The 21,060-nt window shown below is 34.6% G+C and overlaps 2 protein-coding genes across 7 annotated transcripts in view; both read right to left on the bottom strand.

Moving 5' to 3' along the window:
- Positions 1–123: 123 nt before the first annotated feature.
- pld4 (phospholipase D family member 4) lies at positions 124–15,626 on the bottom strand. Of its 3 annotated transcripts, none has more exons than XM_081393965.1 (12): positions 15,544–15,626; positions 14,758–14,789; positions 14,527–14,605; positions 13,216–13,385; positions 10,342–10,525; positions 8,536–8,656; positions 7,847–7,974; positions 6,544–6,744; positions 5,045–5,184; positions 3,176–3,341; positions 2,506–2,602; positions 124–721 (listed from the first exon to the last, which is right to left on the bottom strand). In XM_081393965.1, exons 2-12 carry the CDS (start codon positions 14,763–14,765, stop codon positions 498–500), a joined length of 1,518 nt encoding a protein of 505 aa, XP_081250091.1. In that variant the 5' UTR covers positions 14,766–14,789; positions 15,544–15,626; the 3' UTR covers positions 124–497. The 3 variants fall into 3 exon arrangements, with proteins under 3 accessions (XP_081250091.1, XP_081250090.1, XP_081250089.1); XM_081393964.1 differs by having other exon boundaries at positions 14,758–14,952; positions 15,544–15,607; XM_081393963.1 differs by lacking the exon at positions 15,544–15,626 and having other exon boundaries at positions 14,527–14,785.
- Positions 15,627–15,844: 218 nt separating this feature from the next.
- cep170ba (centrosomal protein 170Ba) overlaps positions 15,845–21,060 on the bottom strand; it is a 44,090-nt gene continuing 38,874 nt past the window's right edge. For all 4 annotated transcript variants that reach the window (XM_081347392.1, XM_081347390.1, XM_081347391.1 and 1 more), the window contains 5 exons: positions 20,647–20,751; positions 20,471–20,559; positions 19,293–19,386; positions 18,392–18,443; positions 15,845–16,445 (listed from right to left, as the gene is read on the bottom strand). In XM_081347392.1, coding sequence (XP_081203518.1) covers positions 16,264–16,445; positions 18,392–18,443; positions 19,293–19,386; positions 20,471–20,559; positions 20,647–20,751 — 522 coding nt within the window. In that variant the 3' untranslated portion in view covers positions 15,845–16,263. The remainder of the gene's footprint in view (positions 16,446–18,391; positions 18,444–19,292; positions 19,387–20,470; positions 20,560–20,646; positions 20,752–21,060) is intronic.

Raw genomic sequence — 21,060 nt, 5'->3', positions numbered from 1 at the left:
AAAAAAAACATTAGGGTTTTTAACAAAAAAACAAGACTGTATATATATATATATATATATATATTATATATATATATATTTAGTAAATAATTATTTGAGGAGAAAATGCTGATAATGCTTAATAAATGCTTAATAAAAAAGATGTTGTTTATTTTTTGTGTATACAATCACAACGAAATGCATAAACATTAACAATGAAAAATAAAAAATATGAAAAATATATATATAAAAAGTTGAAACACTAAAATGAAAAGCACTCAAAAGTTATTACATTCCATCTAGGTCAATTTAAAATACTTATTACATTTTATTGAATTAGAAAATAATTTTTCAAATAAAACGGCTAAAAGGCTTCCCTTATTTAGAGACATGCAAATAATACATATATATATGTGTATATATAATGCAACAAATATTACAGTTGTTTAAAACATGTGAGATATATGTGGCCTTTATATTTCAAGTTTCATGCTTAAAAGAATTGCACACGTGAACTGTTAGTTGTAAGTGTGTGGATCGCTAGTGTGTGTGGATCTGGAGAACACACAGTCCTGGTTCAGCTTGAGCTCCGCGAGCGGGACGGCGAACGGCGAGTTCCAGTCTCGGTCAAACACTGCACTCAACTGGTGATGGAAAGAGTTTCCCAGCAAAGCATCCTGGGAAACCACTAAGCCCACTCCGGCAGTGCTGTTGAAGTAGTCAGCTGACCAATTAGACGTTCCTGAACACAAAAACCAGTCAGTTCAGTTCAGCATCTACATATCAAAACTATACAAGTGCAAGTGAATCGACCATTCGAGTAAAAATGTTGCTTGTCCGGAAAAAACTACATTTTTGTGGTGTAAATATCATTTATTCTGAAGCAATATTCAGTTTCTATCAGCTTTGACGTGTTTAAATCTGCATATTTGTGATATTTTCTCGGAGGGCTTCTTTTTTATTTTCCCTAATCCTATTAAATGTATGCTTCATCTTTCATTTCAAATTCTTAAATTTGATCGATAAATTAAATTAGAATTATAAGGAAGAATTAAGACACTATAGGGCTGTTACCAAATCAAATTAAATAATTTACACTGAACAATTACAACTGCATTAAATAATGTTATGAGATTGTATTAAATATTTTTTGAATATACAAATAAGAAATGTTAAGGGAAAAAGTATACTTTTAAACATGCAAGTAAACGACAGATGACCATCTTAAAGAGTGAGTCATTGAGTCGCTCATTCAAACGATTCGTTTGAACGGTTGATTCATTCAAGAATATTCAGTTGTTTATGAATGAGTCATTGACTCTTTGACTCAACCGATTCGTTTGAACCCCTGAATCACTCAGTAATGAAACACAGTTGCTGTGTGAAGCGCTATATGGTTCTGCTGGGAACTTTAGAACTATTTTAACTGCTTAAATAGAACAAAATACTCAATATTGCATCTAAAATGTAAGTGACATTAATATTAACTACTTATTTATTGAACTGTCGTATGAAATCGGTCACATTCGTGATATTATTTAGGAAAACGGCACTCTTGGTCGTGTGATGTATCTTTACTGTATCATGTGTTATAAATATAAAAACTCCACATTTAGAATTTTTACCGCAATGTTAGCTGTGTGTCAGTACATTATATATTATTATCCACTATCAATACATGTAATAAACTCAGAGTCATTCTCGCATTAATGTCAAGCCCTCATATATATAAGTGCAGTCAAATCGATTAATCGTGATTAATCGCATCTAACATAAAAGTTTGTGTGTGTTGGGCTCAATGGGTACACTTACCCTAGTGTGTGTGTGTGTGTATGTGTGTATGTGTGTGCGTGCGTGTGTGTGTGTGTGTGTGTGTGTGTGTACTTGTACAATTATCTTTGTGAAGACCAGTTTGAGTTTTGGAGTGAGGACAAAGAGAGTAAAGTGAGGACATGTTGGCCGGTCCTCAGTTTCTGAGAGCCTTTAAAGTGTTTGAGGGTCAAGACTTGGTTTTAGGGATCAGGTTATAATGAGGTCAAGGGTCGGTTTAGGGTCAGGGGTCGGGTTAGTCACTTAGTTGTGATGGGTAAGGTTAGGGTAAGCGGCTAGAGATTGCATTGTGTCAATGAATGTCCTCATAAAGATAGATGTACAAGAAAGTGTGTGTGTGTATGTATGTATGTATGTATGTGTATATGTGTATATATATATATATATATATATATATATATATATATATATATATATATATATATATATATATACATATACACACACACACACACACACACACACACACACACACATACATACATATATATTTACAAACTTTTGTTAGATGGATTAATCAATTTCACTGCACTACATACACACACACATATATATATATATATATATTAAAAGCACAAATAATCATAGTAAATTATAGAATATAAAAAATACCAATGTTAAAAAGAATCCCTTAATAGCTCTTTTAGTATCAACATTTCATTAAATTACTAGTAAAAGCGCAGTGAAATACCTCACCTACATACGCCACTCTATCGGTCACCATATATTTGTTGTGGTTGACTCTGGTGTAGGGGATGTGCGACTGGTTTCCCACTGGAATAATGAACAGCCTCTGTGCAATAAAACAGCATTTCAGAACAGGTTTATATAGGCGTCGTCCTCCCATGCCTTCGTTTACAGCAGGGCTGCACGATATTGAAGAAAAATGCGATATGCGATAACTCATTAAATAATGCAATATTCCATACGCGATACGATAATGCTTAAAGTGTAAAATAAAATAAAATTATCTTTAAAATATATTCAAAATTATATAACCTGCATATGTGTTTTACATTCTTTTTGTGACTGTAAAACATCCCTACAGCTTCTGACAGTGAGCATCAGTGTTTTACTGTGGTATAAGAAGTGTTATTTTAACATCAGTGTAAGCCACGGGGGTCAGGGGTTCAGGTTATCCTACATTACGGTTATTAAACAACAGAAACTGAATAATCAAATGTAAAAATAAAACACTGCTTAGTTTTCACTGTATGAATTAAATATATACTGATTCTTATTAAAGCTACAAAAGTGAGTGATTTTCTCTGTCTTTTGTTCATGACCGCAGTTATTGCAAGCCGTTGCGATATATATATTTGTGATATTTCGATATATTGTGCAGCCCTAGTTGACACTGACTCACCACTGCGATGTTGATGTTGTCAGACGGGGAACGGAGAGCATCTAATGAGCGGAGGAAAGGCCAAACGGACGGGTCAGTGTCTCGACCACAGCTGACCAACACACACACGGACACGTTCCTCTCGAAGGCGGAGCGCTTCAGGGCGTCTTCAATGACCGGCCAGTATCTGCGCCAACACACACACACAGCTCATGAAAGGAAACTCAATGCATTAGAGATGGAAACATTGAGAACCAACATTTTTTGTTTACGATTCTGAACAGACAACTAAACAAAAGTCATTTACTAGAGATTCTAACAAAATGCTGAGTGATGCAGTCTGTTTAAAAAATATCTAATTGATTTTAATTTTACAAATGAATGATTCAATGGCTCACTCACAAATACTTCACTTGTTTTATTACTGGACAAATCAGCGTTTTGAACGAATCTCTTGAATGAATGATTCAATGACTCGCTCATAAAAACTTCACTTGTTTTGTAACTGGACGAATCAAAGTTTTAAGTGAATCTCTTAAATGATTGATTCAATGACTCGCTCACAAAAACTTCACTTGTTTTGTAACTGGACGAATCAAAGTTTTAAGTAAATCTCTTGAATGAATGATTCAATGACTCGCTCATAAAAACTTCACTTGTTTTGTAACTGGACGAATCAAAGTTTTAAGTGAATCTCTTGAATTAATGATTCAATGACTCACTCATTTTGTAACTGGACGAATCAAAGTTTTAAGTGAATCTCTTGAATTAATGATTCAACGACTCACTCATTTTGTAACTGGACGAATCAAAGTTTTAAGTGAATCTCTTGAATGATTGATTAAATGACTCACTCACAAACACTTCACTTGTTTAGTAACTGGACGAATCAAAGTTTTAAGTGAATCTCTTGAATGAAAGATTCAATGACTCACTCATAAAGACTTCACTTGTTTCATGACTGGATTAATCAGTGTTTTTGAACGAATCTCTTGAATGAATGATTCAATGACAAACACATTTTTAACAGTCACTTGTCGCCACCTACTGGTGTAACAATGTAATTTATACAATCTTCATTTGAAGTGCCAAGTCACTTTCAAAAGTTGATTTGCTCTATTTTGACCACTACCGTAGGTCAGTGTTTATTTACAACTATAAACTTTTACTTCTGTGATCAACTGAATTATTGTAATACAGAAATAATGATACTGTGTTTGTGAAGCGGTTTCATACATCATGACATCTGCATTAATCGTGCAGCTCTAAAATGCATTGAAATGTCAGTGCAGAGCTGCTTATTACAACTGAATTGAAAGTGTTTCATAATTGACGAATTCTGCATCCGACAGATATGAAACTGAATTGAATCAACTTTGAATTTAATTGAGCTGAGTAACAGCACTATTGTTGTCTGTAGAGCTGCTTTACAGCTGAATTGAACTAGTTTCATAATTGATGAACTTTATACAGTTATTGAACTGAACTGAATCAACATTGAACTGAATTGAGCTGAATAATGACACTATTGTCTTTTTAGAGCTGCTTTACAGCTGAAAATTAAATTGATCTCATATTTGATGAAGTTTGCATCATTAATTCTGTAAATAAAGCTTTAATTAAAGGATTAGTTCGTTTATGACGGACGGATGCACGTTTTTGAGCTTTAATCTGTTGGTTGCAATCCACTGCCATTATAAAGCTTGGAAGAGCCAGGATATTTTTTAATATAACTCCGATTGATTTCTTCTGAAAGAAGAAAATCAAATACTAAGATGACTTGAGAGTGAGTAAATCATGGGCTTATCTTCATTTGAAAGTGAACTACTTTAAAACAGTCAGTGTTGTATAATCGCTATAGAAATGAAGCTGACGTGATGTGATACTCACCCGTGTTGATGGAAGTATTTGGAGGCGGGATAAAACTCCATGACTGCCACGTGTATGAAGTCCCGCGCATCTCCGATGGCCGACAGAATGGCATCGAGGTCTCGGGTTCGAGAGACCGGACAGAACGCAGGCGGAGAGGCCTGAGGAAGAGGAGAGATGATGAAGGCTCTTTTTTTATTTTATCAAAAATGCAGTAAAATTGTGAAATATTATTATAATGTAAATCATCTGTTTTCTATGTGAATACATAGTAAAATGTAATTTATTCCTGTGATCATTACTCCAGTCTTCAGTGTCACATGATCCTTCAGAAATCATTCTAATATGATGATTTGATGCTCAAGAAACATTTATGATTATTATCAGTGTTGAAGACAGTTGTGCTGCTTCATATTTTTCTGGAAACTGAGATACATTTTATTTCTCAGGATTCTTTGATGAAGAGAAAGTTCTAGAAGAACAGCATTTATTTGAAATTTTGTAACATTATAAATGTCTTTAATTTTGAACAATTTAATGCATCCTTTCTAAATTAAAAATTAATTTCTTTCTTCTTCTTTTTTTAAGTAGTAGTGCTTAGTTAATTTGCCAACATTTCACCATTTTGAGACTATTGGATTTCTTTTAGATAACCATTTAGATTTTTAATTTTTGTAGTGAACCGAGTAAATATTGTGGGAAATAAACGCACATCTCATTTTCTATAAATATCAACATCATATCATCGATTAGTCTGTAGACATCAGTATCAGTCATTAAAGATCCAGGAACAGGATGACATGATTTTATAAAACAACAGCAACATCACTATAGTAAAAGGTGCAGATATTCAATAAATTAAAACATTTATTAATTCTACCTTAATAGGCAATAACCATTATAGTTTTTAATAAAAAAATTTATTTTAGTTGTGATTTTTTTTTATTACTTTTTATTGTTATTTTATATATTTTTGCTTCGATTTTAATCATTTTTATACTTCAAGACGGTATTTCTAATTTTAATTTATGTATTTAAGTTCAAGTTTTTCATCTAATATTTATATATTTTTTCAGCTTTATTTCCCTGACCGAAAATGATTTTCAATAGTTTTAGTTCACAATAACAACTGACTGCCAAGCAACATTAGTACAGAATGTGTCAAACGTCTTCAAACACGCCTCATCCAATCAGAACTAGTATTATAATAGACCTCATGTAGCTCCGCCCCTTTTCAGCGCTGCGCTCGTTGTGTTCATTCTTCCGGTTTGTATTTCCACAGCATGAAGGAAAGATCTTACATATTAATAAATTAACTGTTCGTTTTAAAATCTTCCCGGTCTAACAGATAATTGTTCTGACATCCGCTTCAAACATTACAATGCTCAGGATAACTTTCATTAACACTGCAATAAGTAAATCCGCTTGTTTCTCATGCGCATAATGTCAACAAGCATCTCTAAAAGACAGTAACTGAATGTGTGTTTGTGAGCCGTGATGATCTGAGCGAGTGTAATCACCGTGATGTAAACGCGACTGGCTACACCGCTGAGGTTGAGCGGCAGCGGATGCTCCTGGTTGATGAGGGTCTCGTAGGAGGACGGCCACGGATCCGGGATAGAAGTGTTGGAGCGACCCATGACCCAGTACGACTGGAAGATCTTGAGCAGGTCAGCAGCCAAACCACTGGAGTTATAGATCACCACACCGAGCTCTTTCACCTGGAGAGGGTTACACACACACACACACACACACACACACACACACACACACGTCACATTCACAGACTGATGAAAATATCACAGCTTTCAAAAACATCTTCCAGCTCTTCCATTTAACACTTTTGCACCCATATGGACATTTTTATTTTTATTTATTTTATTTTTGTGATAATTTTGACTGTTTATGCCAACTGCGTACATTTTGGCACAGGTGTGTATTTTTATTGGAATTTTACTATTTCACCCCCATTTCCTTTAATAAATCAATTTTACACCAGTAACACAAAATAGTTTCACTCAGGACCTTTCGGACAAAAAATGTCCTCACTGAAACCAATTTTTAATCCCAGGGCCATTAAACTATAAAATGCAGCAATCTTTGCGAACAGGCTTTCATTCTGTTAGCAAGGCTTTAACATTTACATTTGTACTATTTTTTTCCAGATGGTGTAATTTTCTCAGGTTTGGCCTATAAAGCAAATACTCACTTTATTACTGTTTTCTGCTTATGCATATTATAGAGCCAATTAGATAAATTATGCAGCTATAATTGTGTGAGTGTGTTGGTATGGATGTCAGAGTATGTGTTATAAAAAAATTGTGTGTGTGTGCTTGTAATATCTGAGAGAGAAAAACTCAAAATCCAAGTTTTGCTGCATCTAATGGGGAAAATGTGGTACTGCGGCCAAACAAAATCTTACAGAAAGCAAATTTTGTGAGATATCAACCTCAAATTTGGAACACGACTTGTTTAGATTTATGACTGACTTTCTAGCAGTTTTAGAGCTCAACATGTTTCATAAAATATATATTTTATATAAAATAATGCTCATAAATCATTTTCATAAACCCCTAACTTTTTTTTGGTTTCACTTTTTAAACTTTTTTTTTTATTTCAACAATAACCAACCATGGGTCTTCTTTAAAATGAGATCACACTTAAGTCTGTGCTCCCAAGCTTCAATTTGTTTTCGACAGCTCCTTTCCAATAAACATGGTAGTGTATATTGCGAAAACTGGAAGTAATTGCTGAAGCTCGTCTACTGTAAATCACTTTGGATAAAAGCGTGTTAAATGCACGAATGCAAATGTCGGGTCTTACCTGCGTTAAAGCTCTCCAGTCCATGTTGGCGCTGCCGATGTAAACGTGTTTCCCGTCCACAATCCAGAATTTAGTATGAAGGATTCCTTTAGTCAAGCGGCCGAAGTTCACTCGTCGTATCTGTATTCCTACATGAAGACACACACACAGTTAGGACTAAAGGAAATAAGGACTCATTTCAGTTAATCAAGAGTAGAAATATAGAAGTGTTGAATAAAGACTTGACTAATTATTTAAAGTCCCCCTGTAGTCAATCATTTTATCCCTTAAAAAGCACCTTTGATCACCAAAATTACATATTTAAAAGTGTTTTCCTTGGAAAATAATTCTTCATGCCTTAGAATAGCTTGAATGTAACTCGACACCCTTGTCTCATTTAGTATGCGTGGTTCTATGAATAAGCAAATGAGCCCCGCCTACACTCACTCACTCAGCTCAGAGATCCACTGGTTGACCATCACACGCTGATCTGATTGGTTACAAGGTAGTTTGTGACGTCAGAAACACCAGCGATTTCAGAAAAGGAGAAAATACTCAGCAATGGTGTCGACTTATGAATTTACACATGATTTGTCTAAAAGCAGATTAAAAACACCACATAGACACAAACATTAAAAGCTGGATTTTAACCACAGCGGGACTTTAAGATAAATAATCCATGTCTTTATATGGAAGGCACAACTCCTGACCGTTTTCTTTCAGGACCTTCAGGTCTGTTGAATTGCGAGCCACCGTTGGGATGCTGGTAACCACTCGCACAGACACGTTTCTAGACGGTAACGCTCTGAACTCCTCTAAAATCTCTCTGCCCTGAGACACAAACATGACGTTGACAATCAAAAGGTTCAATATGAAGGTAATATGATGCCATAAAGAATCGCATGCGCATGGTAAGACCTGTGAAAGTGTACATAAGATTGCAAGCGTAAATTGTGCAAGAGAATATTTATAAAGTTAATCGCCTTTCAAGTGTAAGAAACAAATATTTGCAGCATTTTACTGTTATTCGTAAGTGTAATGCATGTATTGTGAAACTGCAGCTTACTGCTAACGCAAAATAAATAGGATCTGTATTCCTCTGACTCCTTTTCCGCGCTTACAATTTTGGCATGTTTTTTTTCCGCACAAATACGGCCAAAAGCATTGCAGGCCTGTGAACAGTAATTTGCAAGTGAAAACAACAGTTTTGGCACGATTCTCTCACTCGCTGAGTTTTATAGCGCGAAGAGGAGGGCGGGTCCAGCTTCATCATGTAGCCAATCAAATGAGGAGCTCGCCAACTCTTGTTTTACTCATATCTGATTGGTTCAATCAACACGCCAGTCTCCAGAACACATCTTTATCTTCATTTGGCTCAGCATCGTTCTCAAAATGGTACTTTTAATGTACACATACATGTTAAATAAATAAATAAATAAATAAATAAACAAACAAATAATGATTGCTTAAGGCGAGACACTACAGGTGAATAGGGTAAAAATTTTAACTAGCAGATATCACCATGAAACCTTCCCAGTTGATTACCTACATTAAGATGAGAAAAAAATGTATTACAAGTTTTCTGTAATTTAATGTTTAAATATGCAAATTAGGCAATATCTAATTAAATATGCGCTAATTTGCATATATTTAAAAAAAAAACGAAATCTGAGTATTGGATAAAGCCAAGTTAAAAAAAAAAGTTAATTGTGTTCACATATTAGATGGGGAAAAAATTACAGAGGGATTTAAGGATTTCTACTTTTGTTATCCTGTAAATCAGAATATATTGTCAATAGCCTTAAAAAAATGATTTTCGCCATATTTTTTTTTTGAAAAAAATGTTATATAAATACAAATTGTACAAATCCCTCAGTAAATGTCTTCATAATATAACTAGGTGCAAGACTGGAGAGTTTGGTGTATATTGGTGCTACTGAAGTGGAGATTTCGGACTTGGAGAATGAGAGAAAGGTAATTTTGAGAAAACGGCTTTAAATATTTATCATCAACCAATGAGATTGCGCATTCAGCCCTTTTACTTTCACGATTGGTTGCTGATAAAAAGGAAATGACCATATTTGGATCCGACAGCATTGTACAGGAGAGAGAGAGAGCGGATGACAGGGAGCAGACAGCGATCGCAGAGCAGCGGGAGGATTAAGAACGCCAACTTTTGTTGAATTTAGGAGAAATCTACAGACGCAAACAGACACAGTGAAGTAAAATAAAGACCTGAATGTGTATTTCTGACTTTTTTTCACCACAAGTCTGAAAGAAGACATGTTATTGAAGACAAATATCAAAAAGATCAAAATTGACCAGTAAAAAAAAAATAAAAAAAAATTACCTGCCGTGTCTCGCCTTAAATAAATTAAAAAATGATTGCTTAATAAGCACATTCACAAATATTACCCTGCGCACGTGATTCTTTATGGCATCATATTACCTTCATAGTTCAAAACCACCAGTATTTCCACATATTTCTAACAGTGTTGAGTGTGAATGAGTCTCACAGCTCTGTCGGTGCTGGAGTTCACGTTGATGTCGTCAGCCGTCAGGGACCAGTAGAAAGACGCCACGTCGATTTGTTTGGTGGCCGAAGACAGAAGATCCTTCCAGGCTTCAAACAGGCTTTTTCCAGCGCTGGCGTTTCTCCCGTAATCCATACTGAGAGGGAAACTCTCCACGAGAACAATCCTGGGAGAAAATAAAGCAGCGGTCACATACAGAACAGAGCAGATCAGGACACAATGACAGAACTTTATCACATTTCCACGAGTAATGACCTCTACGAATGAATCCACTTCCAAAACAAGCCAACCGTGTGTTTTCTGCTTCACTATGAGGAATAATTGAATAATTAAGACAAAATTATTCAATTATTCCTCATAGTGAAGCAGAAAACACATGGTTGGCTATTATTTTTATTATTAAGGTTATTTCTACTAAATCGTAAACTAAAATCTTAATAAAACAATGCATTACTAAAAATAAAATAAACATTACCTGAAATCAAATTAAAAACTATATATATATATATATATATATATATATATATATATATATATATATATATATATATATATATATATATATATATATATATATATATTAGTGGTGGGCCGTTATCGGCGTTAACGTGCTGCGTTAACGCGAGACTCTTATCGCGCGATAAAAAAAATATCGCCGTTAATCTATTCTCCAAATTGGGTTGGGAGATGGCACTATACTACACAAGCTATGATGACGCAATCTACCCGCGGCCGCGAGGTAAACCCGGCTGCAATGCATCATATTCGTCGTCGTCTTAAGTAAACACGGCTGAAAGTGAAAGCTGGTGAAAAAGAACATCCATTATTTGGATAGACAGAGTGTGTGGGGTAACAGTTCGGTAAGTTAACAAACGACTAATCCGTTCTACCACTTCAAATTCAAAACGAAACATATCACTGAATACCAGCGCGCACGCGCGTATTATTCCCAATATATCTTAGTGTCTGCACCCGATTTTAAGAATCGTTGTTGTGTTTCTTTTTAACTGAAAAGACATCAGTTAGACAATATTCTAATTTTAAATTTGGGGTTTCATAAGCTCCAAGCCATAATAAACATTAGACCTACTTAAGTCTCTGCAGCTAGTGTACTTAAATTTTATTTATCTGCAAAATTATGTTGTATACTTACAGTTTTGCACAATATATGTTCTCAAAACTACATACACCCTTAAAAAAAAAAAAAAACCTTTAGCAGTTGTTTAGCAGGGTCTGTGTAACCTGTTCTGAAATGGTTTTATTATAATATATATCGTTATCGCAAGAGGCTGCAATGTATATCACAATATGGATTTTAGGCCATATCGCCCATCCCTAATTGATAGCCTATAGTAGTTGATAATAACATAGGCCTACCTAATGTTGCCTACGGACGGTAACAGTACAGTAGTAACCTTTTACAGTCTATAGTAGTTGATAATAACATAGGCCTACCTAATGTTGCCTACGGACGGTAACAGTACAGTAGTAACCTTTTACAGTCTATGAGTAGAAAAGCTTTCTCAAGCAGTTTGTGATGCATTTTGGAAACAGGAGATGAGCCCCTGGTCTAATGCGCCGCCTGGCTTGAGAAACCCGTTCTCAAAGACTTACTTTTATAGTCATTATTTGGGTAGCACACATATTCTAAATGCCTTTGGCAGAATTCAAATGAGCCATTTTAAATCTAGATTAATCTAGATTAATTTCAAAATTAATCTAGATTAATCTAGATTAAAAAAATTAATCTATGCCCACCTCTAATATATATATATATATATATATATATATATATATATATATATATATATATATATATATATATATATCTATATATATATATCTATATATATATATATATATATATATATATATATATATATGAAATAACCATTGAAATGAAATATATATATACACACACAATATACATTTAAACTTATTATTATTAGTTATTTTAGTATTATTAGTAGTGTTAGTGTTTTTTGCTATTATTAGTTATTAGAGTTGTTATTGTTAACTAAAACTCTTAAAAAAAAAACATTTTTGTTACTTGAAGTAAAATAAATGTTAACTGAAATAAAATATATAGATTTTTTTTTTCAGCTAGTTGCCAAGGCAACATTTCTCATTTCTCACAAGTACTAAAATAAGTCAAATGTAATAAAACGATATAGACATTAAAAAAAAAAAAATTACAAAACAATTTACTAAAATTTTAACTATAATTTAAACGAAAATACAAAATAGTAATCTAATTCAAACTAATATATCAATGATACTAAAATAATACTGTCTCAAAGCCTATTGAAGCATAGAATTTATGTCAGTTAAATTAAACTTCAAACAAATAAATACTGGTTCAGAAATTTTCAATTCTACTGTATCAATCTAAAATATTTCAGTCTGTTATAAATATTTCAGCTGAATAACCTGAGAAATGTTATGAATTTAGAATAAATGTGACTGAACAACTTTTATACTTAGCAAAAGTTAAGCACATATAAATGTAATTGTAAATTTGTTTCAATTTGATTTTGGCCTGGATTTTTTTTTTTTTTTGCATGTACTCTGAGTTGATCTTGATCACAGTATTTCAATTGTCCGCTGATATCAGTCACATGTATGTCAAAGAAATGTGCTGACGTGAACTGTTTGATGATGATAAAACTGTGGTTGTATCTGGTTGGAGGGGATTTAACTTGGGAAATTCTTACAAGTTTAATGAAGTTGAATCTAAACTAAAGGTCAGCTCTCATGTAGTCAACAAAATCAGAAGACAAAGATAAGCTAGTCTAAAACTCAAGAAGTGCTGATGGTAACAGGAAGTGAAATCATGAAAACAGGAAGTTCACTCACCTGCTATCCTCATTGGGGACGGAGTAGTTACAGCATGTGTGATGGGGACTCAAATCATCGTTGATTTCATCTTCATGCTTTGATATCTCTATTACCACGATGGCCAATAAAACCCCTAAAACGATCAAACATCCAGTGGCCACCAGGACAGAAACAGAGCACTTTGATTCCTGCAAACAGAAAAACATCACGTCCATATTAGATATAAATCAGCAAACATGTAGATGAGATGACATGCTCTTTAAAGGGTCTATATGTAGAATTCAGAAACCCTTGTTATTAGCGATATAGTTAACAAACATCCCGACGCCACCCACGCTGCTGAAGAGCGATGTTTAGATGATAGTAATTGTGAGCAGTCTCTTAACTTTCTGCCTTGCATCTCGTTGTGCCGCACTGAAAATAAAAGTCATACGCATTTGGTACAAAATAACATGAGTAAATATCAATATGTAACTTGACTATTTATATTAGAATATGTTAGGCTTTAATTTACTTTTATACTTCTTTGTGTATTTGAGTGTAAATACCTTTTCTATATTAGTCTTATATAGAGGGTTTGTGCTCTAAAAACGTAGGCTATACGTAAATTCATTTTTTGTATAAAGCAATGATAACTGAATGTGATGTGTGCGTTTAATAAATTACTACAATACAGGCTAATTAATCTATTATAATTAAGTGTTAGATTTTTTTTAAACAAGTAGAAAATGTGTTTATTGTACAACATCGTTTCAACGTTACACAAGCAAAACAATTTGATCGATTTTATGTTAAAAGTGTTGATTCTATAACGTCTTTTCAACCAACTGAAATCAACATCGTTTCAAAGTTAGAAAGCAAACCAATTGTTAGTTTTAAATGGCGTGTCTGACGTTCGTAAAACGTTACTTCGATGTTCGATACTTCGTTATTTCGATGTCACGAGAAATGTCGCTTCTACGTTGATTCAATGTCAGTTTGCTAACTGGATATGTATATGTGCAGTGTTCACGAGAATAACTAAACAAACAACAAAAATGACAGAAAGCAGTAGTTCAGAAAACATCTGATGATAGCGATGTGGATATGGCTGAACCAGATCTGCGATTCACCAACATAACGTCGTCGTTAAAAGAGATGTTCTCGGGAGCGCGCGTAACCGTCACTTCATATTGATTTTCCCGGTAAAAACGTCCCGAGTCCTTCACATAAAAATCAATCTACACGCTTTCAAAGTCACCCTAGAAAGTCGGGGAAGGTCTCTTGCCAATAAAAAGGTGACTAATACATGAAAATGTTTACATACAGCCCATTTAAAGCGTCACTTACCTTGGCATTTGACACATAATTGTCATGTAAGCTCTGATACGAAGAGATCCGTCTTTGAACATCTCGTAAGCGTGAAGATCTAAAAGTAGAACATGTAAAAGCTGATTGACATCGATTAATGTTCAGAGAAAGAGTTGGCATAAGTATACATCATCCACTCTACAGCTGAAACGTGTTTATTTCTGTAATAAATCAACACAAGTTATAGGCTACGTGATAAAGTGAACTTACTCAGACATGTTGTGCAGGTGGTGTTTTGTTTTCTTGTGAAGCACAAAGGGAAATATTCTCAAATAGTCATTAGTTCCTCATTCGCTTTTCATTTCTGTTTTTTTTTTAATATATATATATTTATGGCACTTATGTAATGTTCAAAAGGGCTTTCAAACATCTATAATCACATCTTAATTAACTGACATAAGTTTTCTGAAAAAGAAAATTACACGGGTAATAATTACAATTGTATACACATGCTCTACAACACAGTATTATCAAAATAAATGAAATACTCTTAAAAATTAATAATAGCTTCAGCTGTTTAAACACTTGACATCAAAAATAAATATTCTTTGATAGAAGGAAATCAGATTCATTTATATAAGATAACTCAAAGCACATTTATGCATCAAAATCGGTTTTAAAATATGAATGTTTATGAAATTAGAAAACAAATGGTAAAATTGTATAAGGAGGATCACAAAGGTTGATTACAGGCTTGGATATTCTGAGTTAAATGCACAGATTTTAAGGCAGCATTTGTTAATAAACCACACTGAAAAATATTTTGTATAGGATTACATTTTAAACCATTTTCACTCAGAAATTGTAAATTTCACTATTAAAAAAGAAACGGCAAGTGACAGAAATACACAAAGTAAGAGTTAAAAATAAAGAAAGACTGAAGCAGTATTTTCTTGTAAAACCTCCAACAATCTTTGTTAACAACTTCGATGTCTAACACTCAGACATGTTAATATATTATAATATACTGTATGCATGCTGAATAATATTTCATACCTCATTCAGTGCACTTGTGTTGTCCGAACACACGTCACACAGGCATTAAAGACCATGAAAGAGTGTCAGAAACTCCCGAATGCTCAGAGTTTCACTTTCATTTTGGCAGAAACACGACCGCAGCCTCAGTGTTTATATGGAGGGGCAGGAGCTTTTAACTCCAGTTAAAATAACTAGTCAGGGTTAATAAACAGTTTATACTGATCTGAGATTAATGTACTGTAGATCAACATCATGAGCTCATTATGATCAGACTAAAATCAGAAAAACATGGAAATAATGACAAAAGAACAAAACAGTTACATCTGAATTCTTTAATGATCTTTAATATACAAATACCCTGTCCGACAGAGACAAAAAGAGATTTAAATAATCATGTAAATTACTTGTCCTTATATTTCCATAACAACCATCAAAAAAAATAACACACACAAAAAAATCATTAACAGTGTATTTACAGTTATTACATGTAATGCCATAATCTGTGCGGTTTCTCAATCATTGCATGATGAATGCCACAAGCTGTTGAAATTGGTTTGGAGCAAATATAAATGTGCAAATATATGTTAAACGTATCATATTCTCTCAAATGCCTGAGATTGTTTTCATGATGAGCTCGTGCCAAACCAGCGATCGGTCTACACATGTGATTCTGAACAGCCTACATGGATTTAGACTTCATTAGCAAAGTGACGAGTGATGATCCACACGCAGGGATGGTCATACCAGCGCCCCTTCCCGGTCTGAGCTTCTGAACGCGCGTCGGGTGTTCGGCGTCGGTCCTCCTCCTCGCTGTGCCGATCTCGAGTCCCGGGACGAGGCTCTGGAACTGCGAACCCCAGCCGAAGAAAACGTCCTGCTGAGATCCGGGTTTCCTCGCGGATCTATGATGGTGTTGATGACTGAAGGAGACACGAGTTATCTCGCCATCTCAAGCTCATTTCAGGAGTAATGCCAAACATTTTATGAAACAAAATGATTCCGGTTCACATAGATACGCGGAAGCAACAAGAAATTCTGTATTATGAATTTAAGGCCAGACACGTCATTTGTTGAGGTCAATTTGTAAAGAAAGACTACACACCTGCGCACATATACACTACCGTTCAAAAGTTTGGGGTCAGTAAGATTTCTAATGTTTTTAAAGGGACACTTCACCCATTTGCATTAAGCTTTGCATTGTTAGAAACCCAGTCATACTATTGAATGGTCGTGCAACACTCTCTCATTTTCCCCTGATACGGGAGAAATCCGTTATTTACCTCTTACACTTCCTCCTACAATGACGCAAAAATCGTCATTTTGCGTCATTGTAGGAGGAAGTGTTAGAGGGGGGGATTTCTGTTAAGACTACAGACACTCGTTCCTCATCTATCCAGGGGGCGGGACCCGCTCACGCTACAGACCTATCACAGATCAGTGGGTGGGACTTTACTCTCTGAAACTGAAAGCAATATCCTCCATCTTGTTTGAAGCTAAGCTAACAGGCGCTGTGGAGACAGATGTACAGTTATGACAATAGCGGAGGAGAGTGCTCAATATGATACAGAGGAAGAGGATTTCGGAAGTCTGATGCTTGAATCAGGTGTTTGTGGCTACCTTTACAAGCCGCATTATAGCGAAGAGCAGCCGAGGCAGAAGACCTGCCTGCCGCGGACGAGGAGCCCGGACTGGCTCGAGTTAGGGCGGACTGGTGGCGCCGGTGATCTCACTATGCAACTCATAGACTGTAAGATGCAACTACGAACACAGAGATAGAGTCCGTCTGCGGCAAAGAATTTCAACGATGACAATTTCTCCTGGACGAAATCTCTGGATCAGACGAGGACACTGTGAACTATCCTAGTTTCGCACCGCATATGTTCTGACTGAACATCCAGGTACCATGCAATAATTCACCTTTTCGAAAGAAATACAAATGAGGAGTAATGCACTAATGAGTTCGCCAACTAACTAGACATTTTGTGTGAAATGAATTTCAAGCTCTGTTAGTAGCTAGCCTTGTAGACGGAAGAGTGATTTCTCTTATAGGCAGAAATGCGCTTTCTGGATTAGTGGGAGTGGCTTGCGGAGCTGTGCAATGTGGTGCATTGTGGGAGTTGTTGTCTTTCATACAAATGCGTCCTGAAGTTATTTTTTGTCTTTTCTTGGTCACAAAGGCACCAAATTCAAAATTTATTTTACATTTTGACTACATATATGACCCAACTTTAAATAAAAAACAATGTTCAAATGGGTGAAATGCCCCTTTAAAAAAGTCTCTTCTGCTCACCAAGGCTGCATTTATTTGATTAAAAATACAAACAAAACCAGTAATATTGTGAAGTATTATTCCAATGTTTTCTATGTGAATATATAGTAAAGTGTAATTTATTCCTGTGATCAAAGCTGAATGTTCAGCATCATTACTCCAGTCTTCAGTGTCACATGATCCTTCAGAAATCACTCTAATATGAGGATTTGATGCTCAAGAAACATTTATGATTATTATCAATTTTGAAAACAGTTTTTTACATTTTTATTTCATGATGCTATGGTGAATAGAAAGTTCAAAAGAACATCATCATTATCGTCCAAATGAACGGCTAGAACACATTAAAGCTTTTCTGTTTCCAGTTAGAACGGTGTCGTGTTAGCGGCCCCTAAGTTAATAACTAATAATCTTTGCAATGGAAGTGAATCATTAAAACTAACTTTATCTGGACAATAACTTTATTCTAGAGCTGCTGTAAAGCCAAAACAATCTGTAACTGTAATCTCCTATCATCACTGTAAAGCTGCTGTGAAACACTATATTGTGTAAGCGCTGTATAAATGACGGTGAAGAGCAGAAAGAGCATCGACTGACCTTCCAGCTGCTTCTGAACTCTCCTCAGCTCTTTGAGAATTGATGCAATTTCCTACAAGACGAGCAAGGAGATAAAATGACTCAAGAGCAATGACATTTATTACAAACAACTATTCAGAATTACAAACTTTACAATAAGTTTTCATTAGTTAACATGAACTTGCAATGAACAATACGACGACAGCATTTATTAATGTTAATCTCAACATTTACTAATACGTTTTTTTAAGAACCAATGTCATATCTGCACTGTGAACTAACAAACATTTTACATATTATCACTTACAATAGTTAATAAATGCTGCAAAAATTTATTTCTCACTGTTAGTTAATTCATGAACTAATGTTAACAAATGTGACCTTATTGTAAAGTGTTACCAAACACTTACGATATAAACCAGATTCATTATTGTTAACTAAAAATAAAACTTTTTTCATTTACTTGAAAGAAAAAAAAGTTAAAATTATTATTTTTTATAGTATAAATAATTTTTTTAATATAAAAATCTATTTTCAGCATTTCTCATTTGTTTAGTTAAACAAAGTGCTATAAAACTAACGCTGAAATACTTATTTTTATAAAAACTATATAGACAGATTTATTTATCGATTTATTTTTCAAATAAAATAAATTAATAAACAATGTTATAGGTTTTTATATTTAAAAATGATTTAATTTCAGGCAGTATTTCTCATTTTGGTTTAGTTAAACGAAGTACTAAAATAATAAAACTAACGCTGAAATATTTTTTTTTTTTATAAAAACCATATGGACAGATTTTTTATTAAAAAACCCAAATAAAACATGAAATTTTTAAATTTTTCAACATTACAATTGGTTCAGTGAAGTTCAGACTGTGCTTGGTAACATTTATTCAGGGAAAGACAAAGAGAGACTCGCCTTGTTGGATGTTTTCAGCGGTGGAGAATCATCAGCCGCATTGATTTTCGCCTCCATTTCACTCAAAACATCCATCTTATTATGAAACAAAACCCTGAAGAAATATGACAATAGGTGAAAATGAAAAAATAAGCCTTTAAATAGCTACAAGAAAATATAAAAACAGGGTAAAGGTCCTTTCACACTGGATGCAATTTTATAATTCGGGCGATGGTTTTATGTTTTGATCAGCTGTTTGTGTAATGAGCGCTTCCACACCGAACGCGAACGTGCTGCGGCGAAAATGCTGATGCTATCTGAGATCTCACTTATCAAACACTATCTTAAGTATGTTTTAAGGATTTTTAAAACTAAAATGACAGATATAAGGTATCCGAAACATAACTTACAACGTATTTAATAATATATATTAAATACAAAGTTTATAATGGCTATTATTATTCAATAAATAATAATGTATATTATAATGTTGCCGTACTTCGTATTATCAGACAGGCTACAGTATTAATTTTGCGTGAAAATATTGTATTTTTTTTGTTTTTTCGAAAAAAGTAAAGCACTTTTTAAGTACCTCCTCATAAATATGTCTGTTTTCAAGCGTTTTCCATGACTTAAATGTCAAAAAGTCAAATTCAAGTACTTTAAGTACCTTGTACGAACCCTGTTTCTAGTCGAATAATTTTGACTTGTTACTAGTGTGTTACATGTAATGTGTATTGACATTACAAAACGCACTGTTTAGTTGAAGATGCAAAAAAACTGTGGAGAAACCTCAGGGACACCTGTGTGGGAAAAAGGAGAGAGGAAAAGGACACTAAAAGTGGACATTATCCATTAGCATACTCCCCTTCAGACTCTCTGTTCTGTAAGATTGTGTGCAGCCAAAACCTTCTTTTATGTCTTTTAAAGAAAATGAAAAGCTCGTCTTCACTGGATGATGATGATGATGATGATGATGATGATGGAGTGTCCATGTTTTCTCAGCTGTCGGCGTGAAAGTTTTGTAATGTTGAAGCTCTCTGAACGTCACAGACGTCGCAAATTCGCGCTGTGGCTGATGTGAATGGTTTTGACGCGAACTATTCACTTTTTCGTTTCGCGTCCGGTGTGAAAGGGCCTTTCATAGTACATGAACAAAAACTACACGAAAAGCATCTTGTGAAAAGCAAACAACTCACTTGATTTTCTCTGTCAGTTGTTCAGTGTTCTCGCGGATGGCCAGAGACAGCTGGGACACCGGATTCAGCATCACGTCGTTCAGCGTAACCTGACAGGAGAGGAACGAGGTTTACAGGTTTACTGACAGGAGTTTGTGAACAACCCCGAACCGTCAGCTGAAGAGACGCACTGATACCTCGTCTGGCCCCGCAATCGGTCCATAGGGCTCGTCACACACCGGCGCTGCACCTGGAGACTCCTTCTGGGAACTCACACTGGCTTCGGGAATCTGGAGCCGCAACTGAAAAAGTGTAGTGATGTGTGAATGTGGATAATACACGAGACGGCCTTCATAAGAGAGAGAAACCTTACAGTACATCAGATTCAGAGTGTTTTATTTAGCATTCAAAGCTATTTTCATGGCAAAAATTCAATTACACAAATACAAATATCATATAAATACAATAAAAACCAAGCAGACAAAAAGAGCAAGTCATTAAACAAGATTTTTTTAAATTAACATATGATAAAAAAATAAATAAATCCAAAACCTTTTCAGGCAAAACCATGTACATAAAACACAAGAAAACATCAGCCGTTTTAGATGTAT

Source organism: Scardinius erythrophthalmus (assembly GCF_964197995.2).
Source record: "Scardinius erythrophthalmus genome assembly, chromosome: 19".
Lineage (NCBI taxonomy): Eukaryota > Metazoa > Chordata > Actinopteri > Cypriniformes > Leuciscidae > Scardinius > Scardinius erythrophthalmus.
The sequence above is the reverse complement of the archived record's forward strand: the minus strand, read 5'-3'. Positions and strand labels throughout refer to the sequence as shown.